Source organism: Podarcis pityusensis, assembly GCF_964106645.2.
Source record: "Podarcis pityusensis genome assembly, chromosome: 8".
In the NCBI taxonomy this organism is placed as follows: Eukaryota; Metazoa; Chordata; class Lepidosauria; order Squamata; family Lacertidae; genus Podarcis; species Podarcis pityusensis.
In genome coordinates, this window is record NC_138033.1 from 82539617 (window position 1) to 82553842 (window position 14226).

At 49.8% G+C, this 14226-nt stretch overlaps 1 protein-coding gene across 2 annotated transcripts in view; it reads right to left on the reverse strand.

The window, feature by feature from the left end:
• Positions 1-334: 334 nt before the first annotated feature.
• The window catches only part of CUX2 (cut like homeobox 2), a 256982-nt gene continuing 243090 nt past the window's right edge, over positions 335-14226 (reverse strand). For both annotated transcript variants that reach the window (XM_081017283.1, XM_081017284.1), the window contains 4 exons: positions 8863-9132; positions 5263-5451; positions 3179-3452; positions 335-1154 (listed from right to left, as the gene is read on the reverse strand). In XM_081017283.1, the coding sequence (XP_080873409.1) occupies positions 383-1154; positions 3179-3452; positions 5263-5451; positions 8863-9132 (1505 nt within the window). In that variant the 3' untranslated portion in view covers positions 335-382. The remainder of the gene's footprint in view (positions 1155-3178; positions 3453-5262; positions 5452-8862; positions 9133-14226) is intronic.

Here is a 14226-nt window from a genome sequence, read left to right on the forward strand (position 1 = left end):
TATCTAAAAGAGGTCTATAAATATTATTTTAATATGTTTTTTTTCTTCTAAAAGTGTTCCCAAGTGGGTTTTTGTTTGTTTTTTTTCGTTTTCACATTTAAAACAAACAAGGTCAATTTTATCTTCCCGTCAGGAGCTAAGAAAAGGAGCTACAGCGTAGCTGTTTAACCACTCTTGTTCAACAAAATGGAGCTGGTTTATCTCTCTTCCTTAGCAGTCGAGGAAATTAATAAAATAGATATATGTATATTATATATATAGCTAGATAGATCTATTTCTGTACACACTCCGCTACGACTCCCTGCTTCACCAGCTTGTTCAACAGCATCTAAAATCTGGACAACAAAATATGGGTAGTTTATTTCTTTTTGACTCAGCCTCCTCAAAATTCCCACTCCAGGGTTTCATCTCGGTTGGCTGCTCTCTCCAGCCGGTGGATGATGCTGTTGAGGTTGGCCATCTTCTCGTGCCGCCGCTGGATGTTAGTGTTCATTTTGGCATTCGGGGGCGTCGAGCCCGTATCCGTGGCGGGACTTGAACTCGGCGCTTTGGCAGCCACGGCGCTCAGTGGCAACGGGGAGATGGGGGCAGACGAGGACGGGACGGGAGAGACGGATACCATGAGGCCTGGGGAGGAGGCTGCGGACGGGGAGTTCAGGGAGACCTCCAAGCTGCACCGGGAGGACTCGGAAGCCGATTTAAAGCTAATGGGGTCCGGGTGAGGCCTCTCGCTGCTGTCTGACTCCAGGGGGTTATGCAAAGAGGGGTAATCGGGAGCCCCGGGGACGTGTGTTTTGTTATGTGGGGCGCTGCCCCATGTCACATTGTGGGCCTCGCTTGGGCTCCCTGTATATGCTGCCTCCACCGGCTCTTCTTTGAGGCTAGACCTGGAAAGAGGCTCCATCTCCCCATCCAGGCTGCAGGAGTCCCTGTGGTTTGCACAGTCCTCCACCTGCTCCTCCTTGATCTGGACCAGGGACTCGCTTTCCCCTTGGCACTCGGCGTCTCTGAAGGTGGGCTTCCTGTCCTCCTCTTCGGAGTCAGGGCTCTGGGGCGGAGGGTCCTTGAGGGAGTTCCTGGCTGGCGTCGTGCTCTGCTCCGGGTCTGTGTCTTCCTGCGCTCCTTCCACCAGCATCTCACGGCGCATCCGGGACCTGCCAGGGAAAAGGCCAGGGAGTCAGGGTGGCTAACAGCAGACGACCTCGAGGACTTAGCGAGGAAGAGTGAGAGCCAGAATAGTCCGTAGGGTGGAACACCATGCAGTAAGGCTAAGAAGGTTTTAGGGTTCAAGACCCACTTTTGCCACTGACTCATTCTGTGGGCATGGGCAGGGGTGGAATTTGGGCTTTCAAATTTCAGCGGCACCCTGTTTGACATCACACACACACCTCTCACCTTCCGTTGTTTGTTATTGTTGCAGTGCCCCTGGTGGTGCCCTCTCAGCTGGGCGCCCAGTGCCGGCAAACCATTTGCACTCCCCTAAATTCGCCTCTGGCACGGGCCACTCTTACTATTCTCAGTCAAAATGCCTTACCTTAATGATACAGGGCCTTCTCGGTAGTGGCACCCACCCTGTGGGATGCCCTCCTATCAGATGTCAAGGAGATAAGTAACTATACAACCTTGGGAATACATCTGAAGGCAGCCCTGTAGAGGGCAGCTTTTTAATGTTTTCGTTCTGCGCGGACACTGAAGTCCAGCGCCGAGGGCCTTCTGGCGGTTCCCTCGCTGTGAGAAGCCAAGTTACAGGGAACCAGGCAGAGGGCCTTCTCAATAGTGGCACCCGCCCTGGGGAACGCCCTCCCACCAGATGTCAAAGAGAAAAATATCTACCAAACTTTTAGAAGACATCTGAAGGCAGCCCTGTTTAGGGAAGCTTTTAATGTTTAATAGGTTATTGTATTTTAGTGTTTTGTTGGAAGCCGCCCAGAGTGGCTGGGGAAACCCAGCCAGATGGGCGGGGTACAAAGAATAAAAGTATTATTATTATTATTATTATTATTATTATTGGAATCACAGTGGCTTCACTCCCTGGGAGTGTTGTAAGGACAAAGACTGCAAAGCCCTTTGACAATGCACAAGAGCCATCAATGTACCAAGCAGCCCACACCGCCTAAGCAGTTTCCGTGATCACCTCCTGACTGCATTAGAGATGAGTGGACAATACGGAAGTGCACTGCGGTGCCTCGTTCCTTTCACTGCCCGGAGGTGGAGCTCACCTTCAAATGAACACTGCTGTAATGGATCACCTGGGTGGGGAATCTTTTTATCAATTTGAGGGCCGCATTTCTTGGGGAGGAAATCTTCCTGAGGCCGCTGAGGTGCCAGTGGTGGGTGGGGGCCAGAGACAAAATTAGCCAGGCCAACGGGTGTGACCCTTTCACATGTCACAACTGGAGCTTTTTTGCATGCGCACCTCGCTCTTTCCTGTCACGGCTAAAAATTGGCCACTGTTTCTTTAACGCTAAAAGAACTAAGTCAGCATGAGTCAGCGGCCTACAATGACTCATGCAACCTTTCACCAAATTGTACCTGTATATATAGAGTGGTCAATGTTAGTGTTGGGTTGTGGGTTGGTTGGATGGTAGAAAGCTGGTTGCGTTTGGTGTGTGTAAAAAGCTGTCGGTCGTGGCTGGAGAAGAAGACTTTTTAAGAATAAAAGCAGCAATACTCTGCAAGAATAAAGGTAAAGGTAAAGGGACCCCTGACCATTAGGTCCAGTCGTGACCGACTCTGGGGTTGCGGCGCTCATCTCGCTTTATTGGCCAAGGGAGCCACTGTACAGCTTCCGGGTCATGTGGCCAGCATGACTAAGCCGCTTCTGGCAAACCAGAGCAGCGCACGGAAACGCAGTTTACCTTCCCGCCAGAGCGGTACCTATTTATCTACTTGCACTTTGACGTGCTTTCAAACTGCTAGGTTGGCAGGAGAAGGGACCGAGCAACGGGAGCTTACCCCGTCGCGGGGATTCGAACCACCGACCTTCTGATCAGCAAGCCCTAGGCTCTGTGGTTTAACACTGACACCTCCCACCTATCATGCAACTAGGACCATTCCAGCCAGGGCTGTGTTCTGCCCTTCGGCCTGTGGGCCCCCACCCTGGACTTAAAGCAGCCCTGGCCAGAGACCTTAATATGGAAAGGAAGGGGTTGGAAGTTCATCCGGCCCGATTCTTCACCTGTAGTTATGGAACCAGTTGATCACTGTGTTGGTCTTGAGGTTAAGCTGGAAAGACAGCAGCTCGATGGTCTGTTGGGAAGGGTACGGCTCCAGCTGATAAGCCTTCTTCAGGGCCTCTTTCTCCTCGGGAGCCAAGACCACCCTTGGCTTCTTGATCTGCAGAAGGCTGAGGTCTTGAGATTGGAGGCTGGGGCTGGGGCACTCCGAGCGGGTGTTGGGGGACTCGCTGTCTGAGCCGGCACTGATCAGTCCATAGCGACGCTTCAGGTAGGCTAGAGGGAAGGGAGGAAGGATCCTTAAAAGGCATTCTTATGGTCCTGATTTAAACATCAGGCTATAAGAAGAGGCCCCTGGATTAGGCAAACGGCACATCTAGTCCAGCACCCAGTTCTCACAGTGGCCAACCACATGCCTGTGTGAAGCCCCCACGCAGGACCTGAGCACAACAGGTATTTCCCCCTCTCCTGCGGTCTCCCGCCAATTTGCATTACCAGAGCCAGGCACCTTCTGCTTCTGAAACAGTGGGGATGATCCAGAACTCAACCTCTTGCACAAGAAAGACACTGAGCAGAAAACTCACAAGAACACTTTAGGGGTGCAACTGATCTTTGTAATTCAGGAACAGAAAGTTCTGGATGTGTGCCCTAAATAAAGCAACGGTTTCTCAAAAGTTATCTATTATATATATATATATATATATATATATATATATACACACAGTAATACCTCATGTTACGTTTGCTTCAGGTTGAATGTTTTCAGGTTGCGTCCTGCGGCAACCCGGAAGTACCGGAAAGGGTTACTTCTGGGTTTTGCCGCTCGCGCATGCGCAGACGTGCAAAATGACGTCAAGCGCATGCGCATAAGTGGTGAATCACGACCCGCGCATGCGCAGACGTGAGTTGCATTCTGCTCATGTTGTGAACGGGCCACTGGAATGGATCCTGTTCGCAACCAGAGGTACCACTGTATATAAAAGAATACATGGGTGACCGAGTGCAGAATGAAGCCAGTCATAGAATCAAGGCACAAGGTTGTCAAGGATGTGCCATTTGCAACAGGAAGTCAGGCAGCACCCTGGAGGGGAGGAACAAGGCACCCTTGAGCTTAGAAGGGAGCTAACTGGCAAATTAAGTCTTTGAAAAAACTCCATTTACCCTTGCAAAAACCAGACACCACTGGCTTTTGTGGAAAGATGTTCCAGATATGCAGTGTCTCTCCCCACCCCGCCCCCAGATAGAAATAGAAGGAAAAGATTCACTCATCTTTATTGCATATCACAGAATCTTATAATTGCAGGGTTGGAAGGGACCCCTCAGGGTCATCTAGTCCAACTCCCTGCAATGCAGGAATCACAGCTAAAGATTCCCTGATAGACAGCCACGCAACCTGTCAGGGATCTGCTTTCAAGGGAGGGGGGAGAGACAGGACCGTACAGACAGCCTCCTCCTCTGTTGAGCAGCTGCACGTCGTCAGAGTCTGGGGAGGGGGAGCTTTCAGGAGACACGGAGGACGAGAGAAAAGGGGTGGACGAGGCAAAGGCTCAGTCAGGCTGAGAGGAGCCAAAACACCACTCCCAGGGAAGTGGATGTACCTCTTCCGTGGCATAGCTTTGGCCAGGGAATTTCACGTAAGGAAAAAAGGAGGAGAGGGGTTTTCCCCGGGGTTTTATGCTGGAGGGCAAACAGAAAGAAGGCACTTCCGGAATCTGCTAGTGATTAAGGCAGACATGGTTTTTGAACTTCTGCACTGCACATAAGTTTTGCACTCAATAAATCCTGTAAAGATAGGCTGTTATCTTCGCGAGCAACCACACTCCCACCTCACACAACCTCTGTTTAAAAAACCTCCAATGAAGGAGTTAAATCCGTCCAATGAAGGAGGCACTACCCATTCAAAGGGGAGGCATGCTGGGGGCAGGAACTTTTATCTCAGGCCTGGTCCCTTGTAGCTTCACAGCATCCCTAGCGAAGGTGTGGTCCACACAAGGGGAAAGCATGCCATCTCCCCAGGTGTCACACAGCTGCGAGGCCGGCCCAGGAAGGCAAGCAGTTCTGGCCTGGGCACCCTCCCCTGCCTCACCTTTCTTCTCCAACTTCTTCATGTCCCGGAGCTTGTCAACATTGTGCGGATCATTCAGCCAGAGCTGCATGCGGACAAACGGCTCCCTTCCCTTAAGGCTCAGCTTGTGCCATGGCTTGGGCCTCGAAAGGAGGTCAGAGACGGACCCCTGAGTTAAGCCCAGGATGCTCTCTCCAAAGAGCCGCTGACCTAGCAGGAGAGAGAGAAATTGGAAGTTCAGACTGCGGTGTGCCGCTGAGGACAAACTTAACTGCAGCACTGGCCGTTTCCAGCAAAGAGGTAACAATAATAATAATAAAAAATTTTATTTATATCCCGCCCTCCCCAGCTGAAGCCGGGCTCAGTGCGGCTAACAAGCAATAAAATAGTACAACATTCTAAAATCATTTCATTATAAAATTAATTCAAATCAAACTGATGGCAACTGTCAGGGAACTGACATCGGAGCTAGAGGTGGAGGCAAGGCTCCCAAGCGATGCTGGAGAAGGGCCCAGCAGGGAGAGAGGCAGCTCATCAGCTGGGGAAGGAAATCAGCGTAACACCAGGGAGATGGGGGAATCGGCGAGGGGGCTCCAGGACTCCTCGCCGGAGACCAGCGGGGAGAGTAGACTTCCGCGCAGGGAGAGTAGGAGGAGACTTGGCATCAAACAGCTTTTATGCTGGAAAAGGTTTAAGAAACGCCCACTGACGGATTCTGCTAGCGACTGAAACAGCCACGAAGTGAAGGGCTGTCCAGACAGAAAAGATTTAACAAGGCAACCTAGCCAGGAGTGGCGGCAACTTACGCACGAGCAACCCCTATATTTATTACAGCAACCATTAGGCTAAAGTTCTGTGAAGATTGCCAAAGGAGGGGGTCAGGCTGTGCCTTGGCCAAAGGCCTGGTGGAACAGCTCTGTCTTGCAGGCCCTGCGGAAAGATGTCAAGTCCTGCAGGGCCCTAGTCTCTTGTGACAGAGCGTTCCACCAGATCGGGGCCACAGCCCGCCCTGGCTCTAGTTGAGGCCAGCCTAACCTCTCTGTGGCCTGGGACCTTCAGGATGTTTTTGTTTGAAGACCGTAAGTTCCTTTGTGGGACATACCTGGAGAGGCGGTCCCGTAGGTACGTAAGTGAATAGTACCTTAGAGGGACTGTTTCGATGCTGCTGTTATCTCAGAAGCAACAGAAGTCCTTGCAGCTAGGGGAACTGTTTGTGGGTGACCCAGAGGGCTGAGATCCAGGTCTTCTGTGTTGGGACCAACTCTCATTTTACTCTGGATTTATGTACTTAAGCCTTGTTGTTGTTTTAAAAATAGTGAATTCATTCAGAGTCTGCTAAATTGTTAACTTTTGTCATTTTTGGATTTACTGACATGCTCTGTATTTTGTATATTTTTATTTCCAGCGCTCTGTATCTTGATGTTTTGAATGTTTGCTGTGAGTTGCTTTGTGCACACATCACGAAGGAGGTGTTCATTTCTCTAGAAAAATAGCACTGGGTAGCTCTCAGGGCCGGGTTTAGGTTTGATGAGGCCCTAAGCTACTGAAGGTAATGGGGCCCTTTATATGTCCAGCTGCCCTTTGTCAACAACAAATTGTCACTGTTTTTTTGCATTGAATATATGCTATATGGTAATTTATGGACCAGTCCATGCAGAATGTAAAGGTAAAGGGACCCCTGATTATTAGGTCCAGTCGTGGACGACTTTGGGGTTGCGGCGCTCATCTCGCTTTATTGGCCAAGGGAGCCAGCGTACAGCTTCCGGGTCATGTGGCCAGCATGACTAAGCCGCTTCTGGCGAACCAGAGCAGCGCACGGAAACGCCGTTTACCTTCCCGCTGGAGTGGTATCTATTTATCTACTTGCACTTTGACGTGCTTTTGAACTGCTAGGTTGGCAGGAGCAGGGACCGAGCAATGGGAGCTCACCCCGTTGCGGGGATTCGAACCACCGACCTTCTGATCAGCAAGTCCTAGGTTCTGTGGTTTAACCCACAGCGCCACCTGCGTCCTATGCAGAATGTAGGTACCCTATATATAGAAATGAGCAAACCAGTGATATTTTAGGGAGCAGGCTAGCAGGCGGGGCCCATTACTTACACATCACAGGAGCCTACACAACACAAAACACTGTTGTATGTAGGTTTTATTTTATTTGTTTTTTATCTTATATTTTGGAAATATACATCCAGTTTTTTTTCCCCTTTAAATTTTTTGGAGGCCCCCAAGAGAGTGTTTAGCTTATACGTAAAACTGGCACTGGTAGCACTATGAATTTTGCTCTGTGAATTGCCATTCTAGGATTAATAATGTGCTTTATTAGCACTATCAAATACAAACCAAGTGAAAACGTGAAAGTGGGTCCCATGTTGAAGCTTGGGAGCCAGAGCTGGGGTCTCAGGTCTGAACCCGCTGAAGACCACTGATCTATGTAAATTAGAAAGCTGTGCATGCTTTCTCACTTTTAAACTTCGTATTCATAAGGTCTAGAAACCTGGTTTCTAAAATACAAAACAAAAACAAAAAGTTGACACTCTGCTTCTGCAGAATCACGGGATACATTGGGCTCCTGATCTGGGACCTTAAGGTGAAGGGCAGATCATTAATAAATAAATATGTGACTGCCACAAGACAGGAATATGTTACACGAATGCAAATATTATTTACCGTATTTTTCACCCTATAGGGCGCACTTATTTCTTTTTTGGGGGGAAATAAAGAAAAAAAAAGTTATCCCCCCCCCCCGAGCCCCAAAGAGCAAAGAAGCCATGACAGCGAGCGGGATGGATCCCACTAGCTGTCCTGGCTTCGTTTTTAGCCTCGGGGCTGGGGGTCCGGGAGCGATGGTGAGGTTGCACTCAACCTCGCCATCGCTCCCGGAGCTTGCGGGGCTGGGGAAGCCCAAGCTTCCCCCGACCCCAGCCCCCAGAACATGCTGCTATCCGCAAGCCTAGGGAGCCCGGCGGGAACTCCCGCCGGGCTCTCCAGGCTTGCAGATATCTGCCCGAAGCCCGGGGCGCGCCCCACTACGCTCCCCGGGTTTCGGGCTGCAGGCTGCTGTCCGCAAGCCTTGGGAGCCCGGCGGGAAGTTGCGCCCGGCTCCCAAGGCTTGCGGAGAGCTTCCTGAAGCCTGGAGAGCGAGAAGGTTTGGTGCACACCGACCCCTCTCGCTCTCCAGGCTTCAGCGAAAGCCTGCATTCGCCCCAGAGGACGCACACACATTTCCCCTTCATTTTTGGAGGGGAAAAAGTGCGTCCTATAGGGTGAAAAATACGGTAGTTGGCTCAGTGGAGGAGCTGCAGGCCCTGAAACAAGCTAGTGGAAACCCCAACACACACACCAACCAGTTGGTAGCGCTTCCTCGCCGCACTGCCTTCGATTTACCTCTGCGGCACTAAAATGTGCTGAGGAGAAGCTGCCATCGGGGGTGCAAATCGTGACTACAAAACATGCACTGGTTCAAAACAGAGTTTCCTGACCAGGGAAACCTTGGGGTTGTAGTTTGTTTGCCCTAGATCAATGGTGAAAACCTCTTCGTGGTCTCCGTCCATGTAACAAGCTGAACTGTGGCCCCAGAGTACGCCGCCCCCCACCGCCGGCTGCCCCCCTGAGCACCCCTACCGAGGTTGTTATCCGTTAAGACCTCCTTGACCTTCTTGGTGATGGAGTAAGTGTCCAGCTCTGGTGACATGGCCACAATCTCTTGGATGCCGACGGATGCCTGGCTGCTGGGGCAGATCTTTCCGCTGAGCGAGGAACCAGATCTGCTCTCCGGCTGCTGGTTTTCTTTGCTGCTTTCCAGAGCAAGGCTCAGTGGCTCAGGGGGGCTCTTCTCTTGCTCCGAAGGGCTGGGTGGTGGGGAAGGGGAAGAGCGAGCCTCCCCAGGACTGGCTGCGAACAACAAAAAAAGAACATTGTGACTATACGGAGGGGGGTTCGGGAATCATGGACCCGCTGAAATTCAGAAAGGAACGGAACAACAACCTGCTGGTCCTGTTCTCACTGGCCAACTGGATGCCGGTGGGAAGCCAGGGAGCAAAACACAAGAGCCATCGATAGCCCTTTCTCCTTGAATCTTGTCTAACTGTCTTTTAAAGCCATCCAAGTTGGTGGCCATCATTGCATCCTGGGGAAACATGTTCCAGAGTTCGACAATGTGCTGCGTGAAAACGCCCAATCTTCAATGTAAATAAATACAGTATTTTTCGCTCTATAAGACGCACTTTTCCCCTCCTAAAAAGTAAGGGGAAATGTGTGTGCGTCTTATGGAGCGAATGCAGGCTGCGCAGCTATCGCTGAAGCCAGGAGAGCAAGGGGGATCAGTGCTTCAGGGATAGCCACCCGAAGCCTCCGGAGCATAGCGGGAGCACTCCTCCCGCTGCAATCCGGAGGCTTCGGGCGGCTATCCCTGAAGCCAGGAGAGCAAGAGGGATCTTGCTCTCCTGGCTTCGCTTCGTTGGAGAGGCGCTGCGCAGCTTTCCCTCTCTGCACAGCACTCCTTCAGCGAAGCGGGAGGAGAAACGGAGCCCCTTCTGTTTCTCCTCCCGCTTTGCTGGAGAGGCACTGAGCAGAGAGGGAGAGAATATTTTTTTTCTTGTTCTCCTCCTCTAAAACTAGGTGCGTCTTATGGTCGGGTGCGTCTTATAGGGTGAAAAATACGGTAATACCACGCATGTACATAATCACAATCAGGCCATCCTGAAGGAGATTTTAAGTGGGAAGGCATCAGCCAGACTTCCTTCTTTTTTAAAAAAAGAAAACAAATAAATAAGAAAAGAGAAGAAAGTAGCCTCTTTTTTAAAAAATAAATAAATAAATCACTAAAACCGTCCTGTTATTTCTTTTTATTTATTGCTATGAAAGATACCCAGCCAGATGAATAAGACGGCATGCAAACTTCTCATATTCCCCATAACCCATGTGTGCTTGTATACAGAATGGCGGAGAGATAGAGTATGAGCACATGGCTTTGAAAAATAGGGTGCCCCACATCTTTCCGCACGCTCCCTGTTTTTATGCATCTGCCTCTCCTGCCGCAACCTCCATAATTAGTATGTTCAACAAGATACGGCTGTTGCGCCTCCCCTTCAAATGGCTCTTTGAAAAGAATGTTTTCAGAAGTTGACAGAGGAGAGATGGAGAGACAGACTGGCAGCTCAACGAAGCGTGTTTTTATTCTGTTTTGTAATGTGTCTAGAATTGAGGAGGAGATGAGACTTTAATGCTCATTTGATACATGCAAAAGTAATCGAGGAAAAGTGGTAGCACCCTATGGCATGATGTTTCTCCCTCTGCTTCTTCCCATTGTTTTTTTTTTATGGTATATACAAAATACCCCTCTAAAGCTAGATGTGCAGTGCAGTAACAGTGATTTTATATATAAGAGAAAGAGTTTATATGATTTGTGAAGCAGTTTACAAAACAGGGGAATGTATTGAAGCATTTAGGGAATTACCCGACACTTCTACCACAAGGGAAGTTTTTTTCCCCCACATTAGGGGAACAAGGATTTCTACTTGATCCTTTTGTTGCCCTTTTTGTAAATAACTTTTTAGTATATTTTCAACAGTCTACAAAACACAGCAAAAGAGCAGAGCAAAACAGAGACTGGGAAAGGGGTTGTGGAACCATACAAATCAAGATCAGGGGCTTGTCCACACATTCCCAGCATGCAAGTAAGGTTTGGGGACCTTTCCGTTTGGAGCAAAACTGAGTTAGAGGTGACCTGGTGGAAGTTTATAAAACTGTGCATGGAATAGAGAAAGTGAGTTGAGGGAATTTTATCTCCTTCTCTCACAGCACTAGATTTGGTGGACATCCAACGAAACTGAATGTTGGAAGATTTAGTATTACCGTATTTTTTGCTCTATAGGACGCACCCGACCATAGGACGCACCTTGTTTTAGAGGGGGAGAACAAGAAAAAAAAAATCTCCCCCTCTCTGCTCAGCGCCCCTTCAGCGAAGTGGCAGGAGAAACGGAGCCCCTTCCATTTCTCCTCCCGCTTCGCTGAAGGGGCGCTGCGCAGCTCTCCCTCTCTGCTGAGAGTCTTGCTCTCCCGTCTTCAGCAAAAGGAACCCGAAGCCTCCGGAGCGCAGCAGGAACTCCCGCTGCGCTCCGGAGGCTTCAGGCGGCTATCCCTGAAGCCTGGAAAACGAGAGGGGTCGGTGCGCACCTCTGCGCTTCGGAGGCTTCGTGTTGCTATTGCTGAAGCCAAGGAGCCTGCATTCGCTCCATAGGACACACACACATTTCCCCTTAATTTCTGGAGGGGGAAAAGTGCATCTTATAGAGCGAAAAATACGGTATTATTATTGTCACTACTATTTATATACCACCCTACATCTGAATATCACAAGGCAGTTTACAGCATAAAAATACAAAATGAAAACAGGAAATATATAACATGATAACAATTACCGCTCACCTGTCGGAGTGGTGGACGGGGTTTGCGACCCGGCGTGGGCTTCCGGAGCCTCTGAGACATCTCCCCTCGCTGCCTAGCCGTCACTCCACCCCCTTTCTGACAGGCCAATTGGTGGCTGGTTGTGGCAGTCTCTCCCACAACATCTGTTGCCCTGCGCATCCTCAGACCCAACCTGGGGCTGAGAGGGATGCTGTCCACTGCCTAAGCCAAGGTTTCCTACATCTGAAATTAATAAAGTTGTGGCCTAATTTAATCCTATACATCGCTGTGTCATGTCTCCTTATTTATGGAGCTGGCTCCTGGGCCGGGGGGTTAGCACATGCGCTCGCAAAAACCAATATCCCCGCCCACCCATAAACAGATTTAAAGTCCACAGATGGTTTAATCAGCCAAAAGCCTAGTTATAGAGGAACATTTAAGACTGATTAACGGAATTGCACCCTACCATTCAATCAAATTATTCTCAAGGCAGCTTACAAGCAGAGGAAACAAACAAAATTATCCAAAGCACTGAGGATTCAGGTAAAGGTAAAGCGACCCCTGACCATTAGGTCCAGTCGCGGCCGACTCTGGGGTTGCGGCGCTCATCTCGCTTTTTGGCCGAGGGAGCCGGCGTACAGCTTCCGGGTCATGTGGCCAGCATGACTAAGCCGCTTCTGGAGAACCAGAGCAGTGCATGGAAACGCCGTTTACCTTCCCACCAGAGCGGTACCTATTTATCTACTTGCACTTTGAGGTGCTTTCAAACTGCTAGGTTGGCAGGAGCTGGGACCGAGCAACGGGAGCTCACCCCATCGTGGGGATTCGAACTGCCGACCTTCTGATCGGCAAGTCCTAGGCTCTGTGGTTTAACCCACAGTGCCACCCGCATCCCGTCTGAGAATTCAGGTACACACCAGCAAATTCATTTTGTGCAATTCAAGTGGCTTTAGAGCAATAAACCCACTCCTCCTCCCTCCTCCTATCTGACTTTTTTTCCTGCAGTAAGGAAAGTGACAGGGAAATGCACTGGAAGACGTGGGATAACAAATGTCGCACAACTTCTCCACAAACAATCAGTATGAATGCTCAGTAAACACTGGGTGTCATATTACCTTCCCTGAAAACCTTGAGCAAGCAATCAGGAAGAATGCTCAGTGAGCAGACTCTCTGGAAGTGGTGAAACTGGAAAACAGGGGAGCACGCAGACACACATCCCTTAGTCCCCTGGCTGATACATGGGGCCAAAGTATGCTTCCTTTCAGCTCTCCATTTCCAGAACCAGTTCCAGTGGGAGCCAAGAATACTTTATTGTGGTGGTGAGAGGGTGGTGGATCCATCTCTGGCTGATGAATGGAGCAGGCTGCTCTCCCCCTTGAAGTGATGTTCTTCCCAGGAGGCAACAGCCTCCTAGGGGTTCCCTGGCTTAAGCCCTTCTGTTCTGCAGTCCCGGGGTAACTGGGACTAAAATTTAAAGTTTACCATTATTGTATTGTTTTGTTTCTTAAGCACCTTTCATATTTTTTTAGGCTTATTTCAAAACTGCCTTTACGGAAAATTATTTTGGCCACAGTGTTCTGTAAAAGCATTATACCTTTCCCCCCATAACTATAAAAAGGAGATAAAGACCCCACTGGAGACAGCAGCCACGCAGATGTATTGACTGAACAAAGAACAGCAGAAAATAATTACCATATTCTTCGCTCTATAGGACGCACCCGACCATAGGACGCACCTTGTTTTAGAGGGGGAGAACAAGGAAAAAAATAATTCTCCCCCTCTCTGCTCAGCGCCCCTTCAGAGAAGCGGCAGGAGAAACAAAGCCCCTTCCATTTCTCCTCCTGCTTCGCTGATGGGGCGCTGCACAGCTCTCCCTTTCTGCTGAAGCCAGGAGAGTCTTGCTCTCCTGGCTTCAGCAAAAGGAACCTGAAGCCTGGAGAGCGAGAGGGTGCGCACTGACCCCTCTCGCTCTCCAGGCTTCAGCAAAAGCAACGCAAAGCCTCCGGAGAGTGGAGGGAGCACTCCCTCTGCGCTTTGGAGGCTTCGCATGGCTATCGCTGAAGCCAAGGAGCCTGCATTCGCTCCACAGGACGCACACACATTTCCCCTTAATTTTTGGAGGGGAAAAAGTACGTCCTATAGAGCGAAAAATACGGTATGCTACAAGGTACTAAGAGGAAGCGGTTTGCAGGGAGGGATTTTTTTTTAACCCACATGCTAATTTGTTCCCATCATCACCACACTTCCTGATTTTATAGTTTTTATACTCCTAATTCAACAGCTCAAGGGATTGGCAGAAAACCCATAAAATTCAGCCTTGCCTTTAACAACTTGTTTGGTAGTCATAGGCAACCATGAATTGCATGCAGGTGAATAAGCAGACTGGCAGAGGAACTACTGACCACTCCCTTCCTCTTCTGCCAGCCCACCTAGTTTTAGTGGTAGCTATGGAGGAAGGAACAATCTCTTTCGTGGTAGAAGGGAATTTCTTTAAGAGCAGCCCACTAAAAGGCCAGTGGCCAACATTTCCATGGTAGCTGCAGAGAAGGGGCTTGGCCAACAGGGAAATTCAGGCCACCA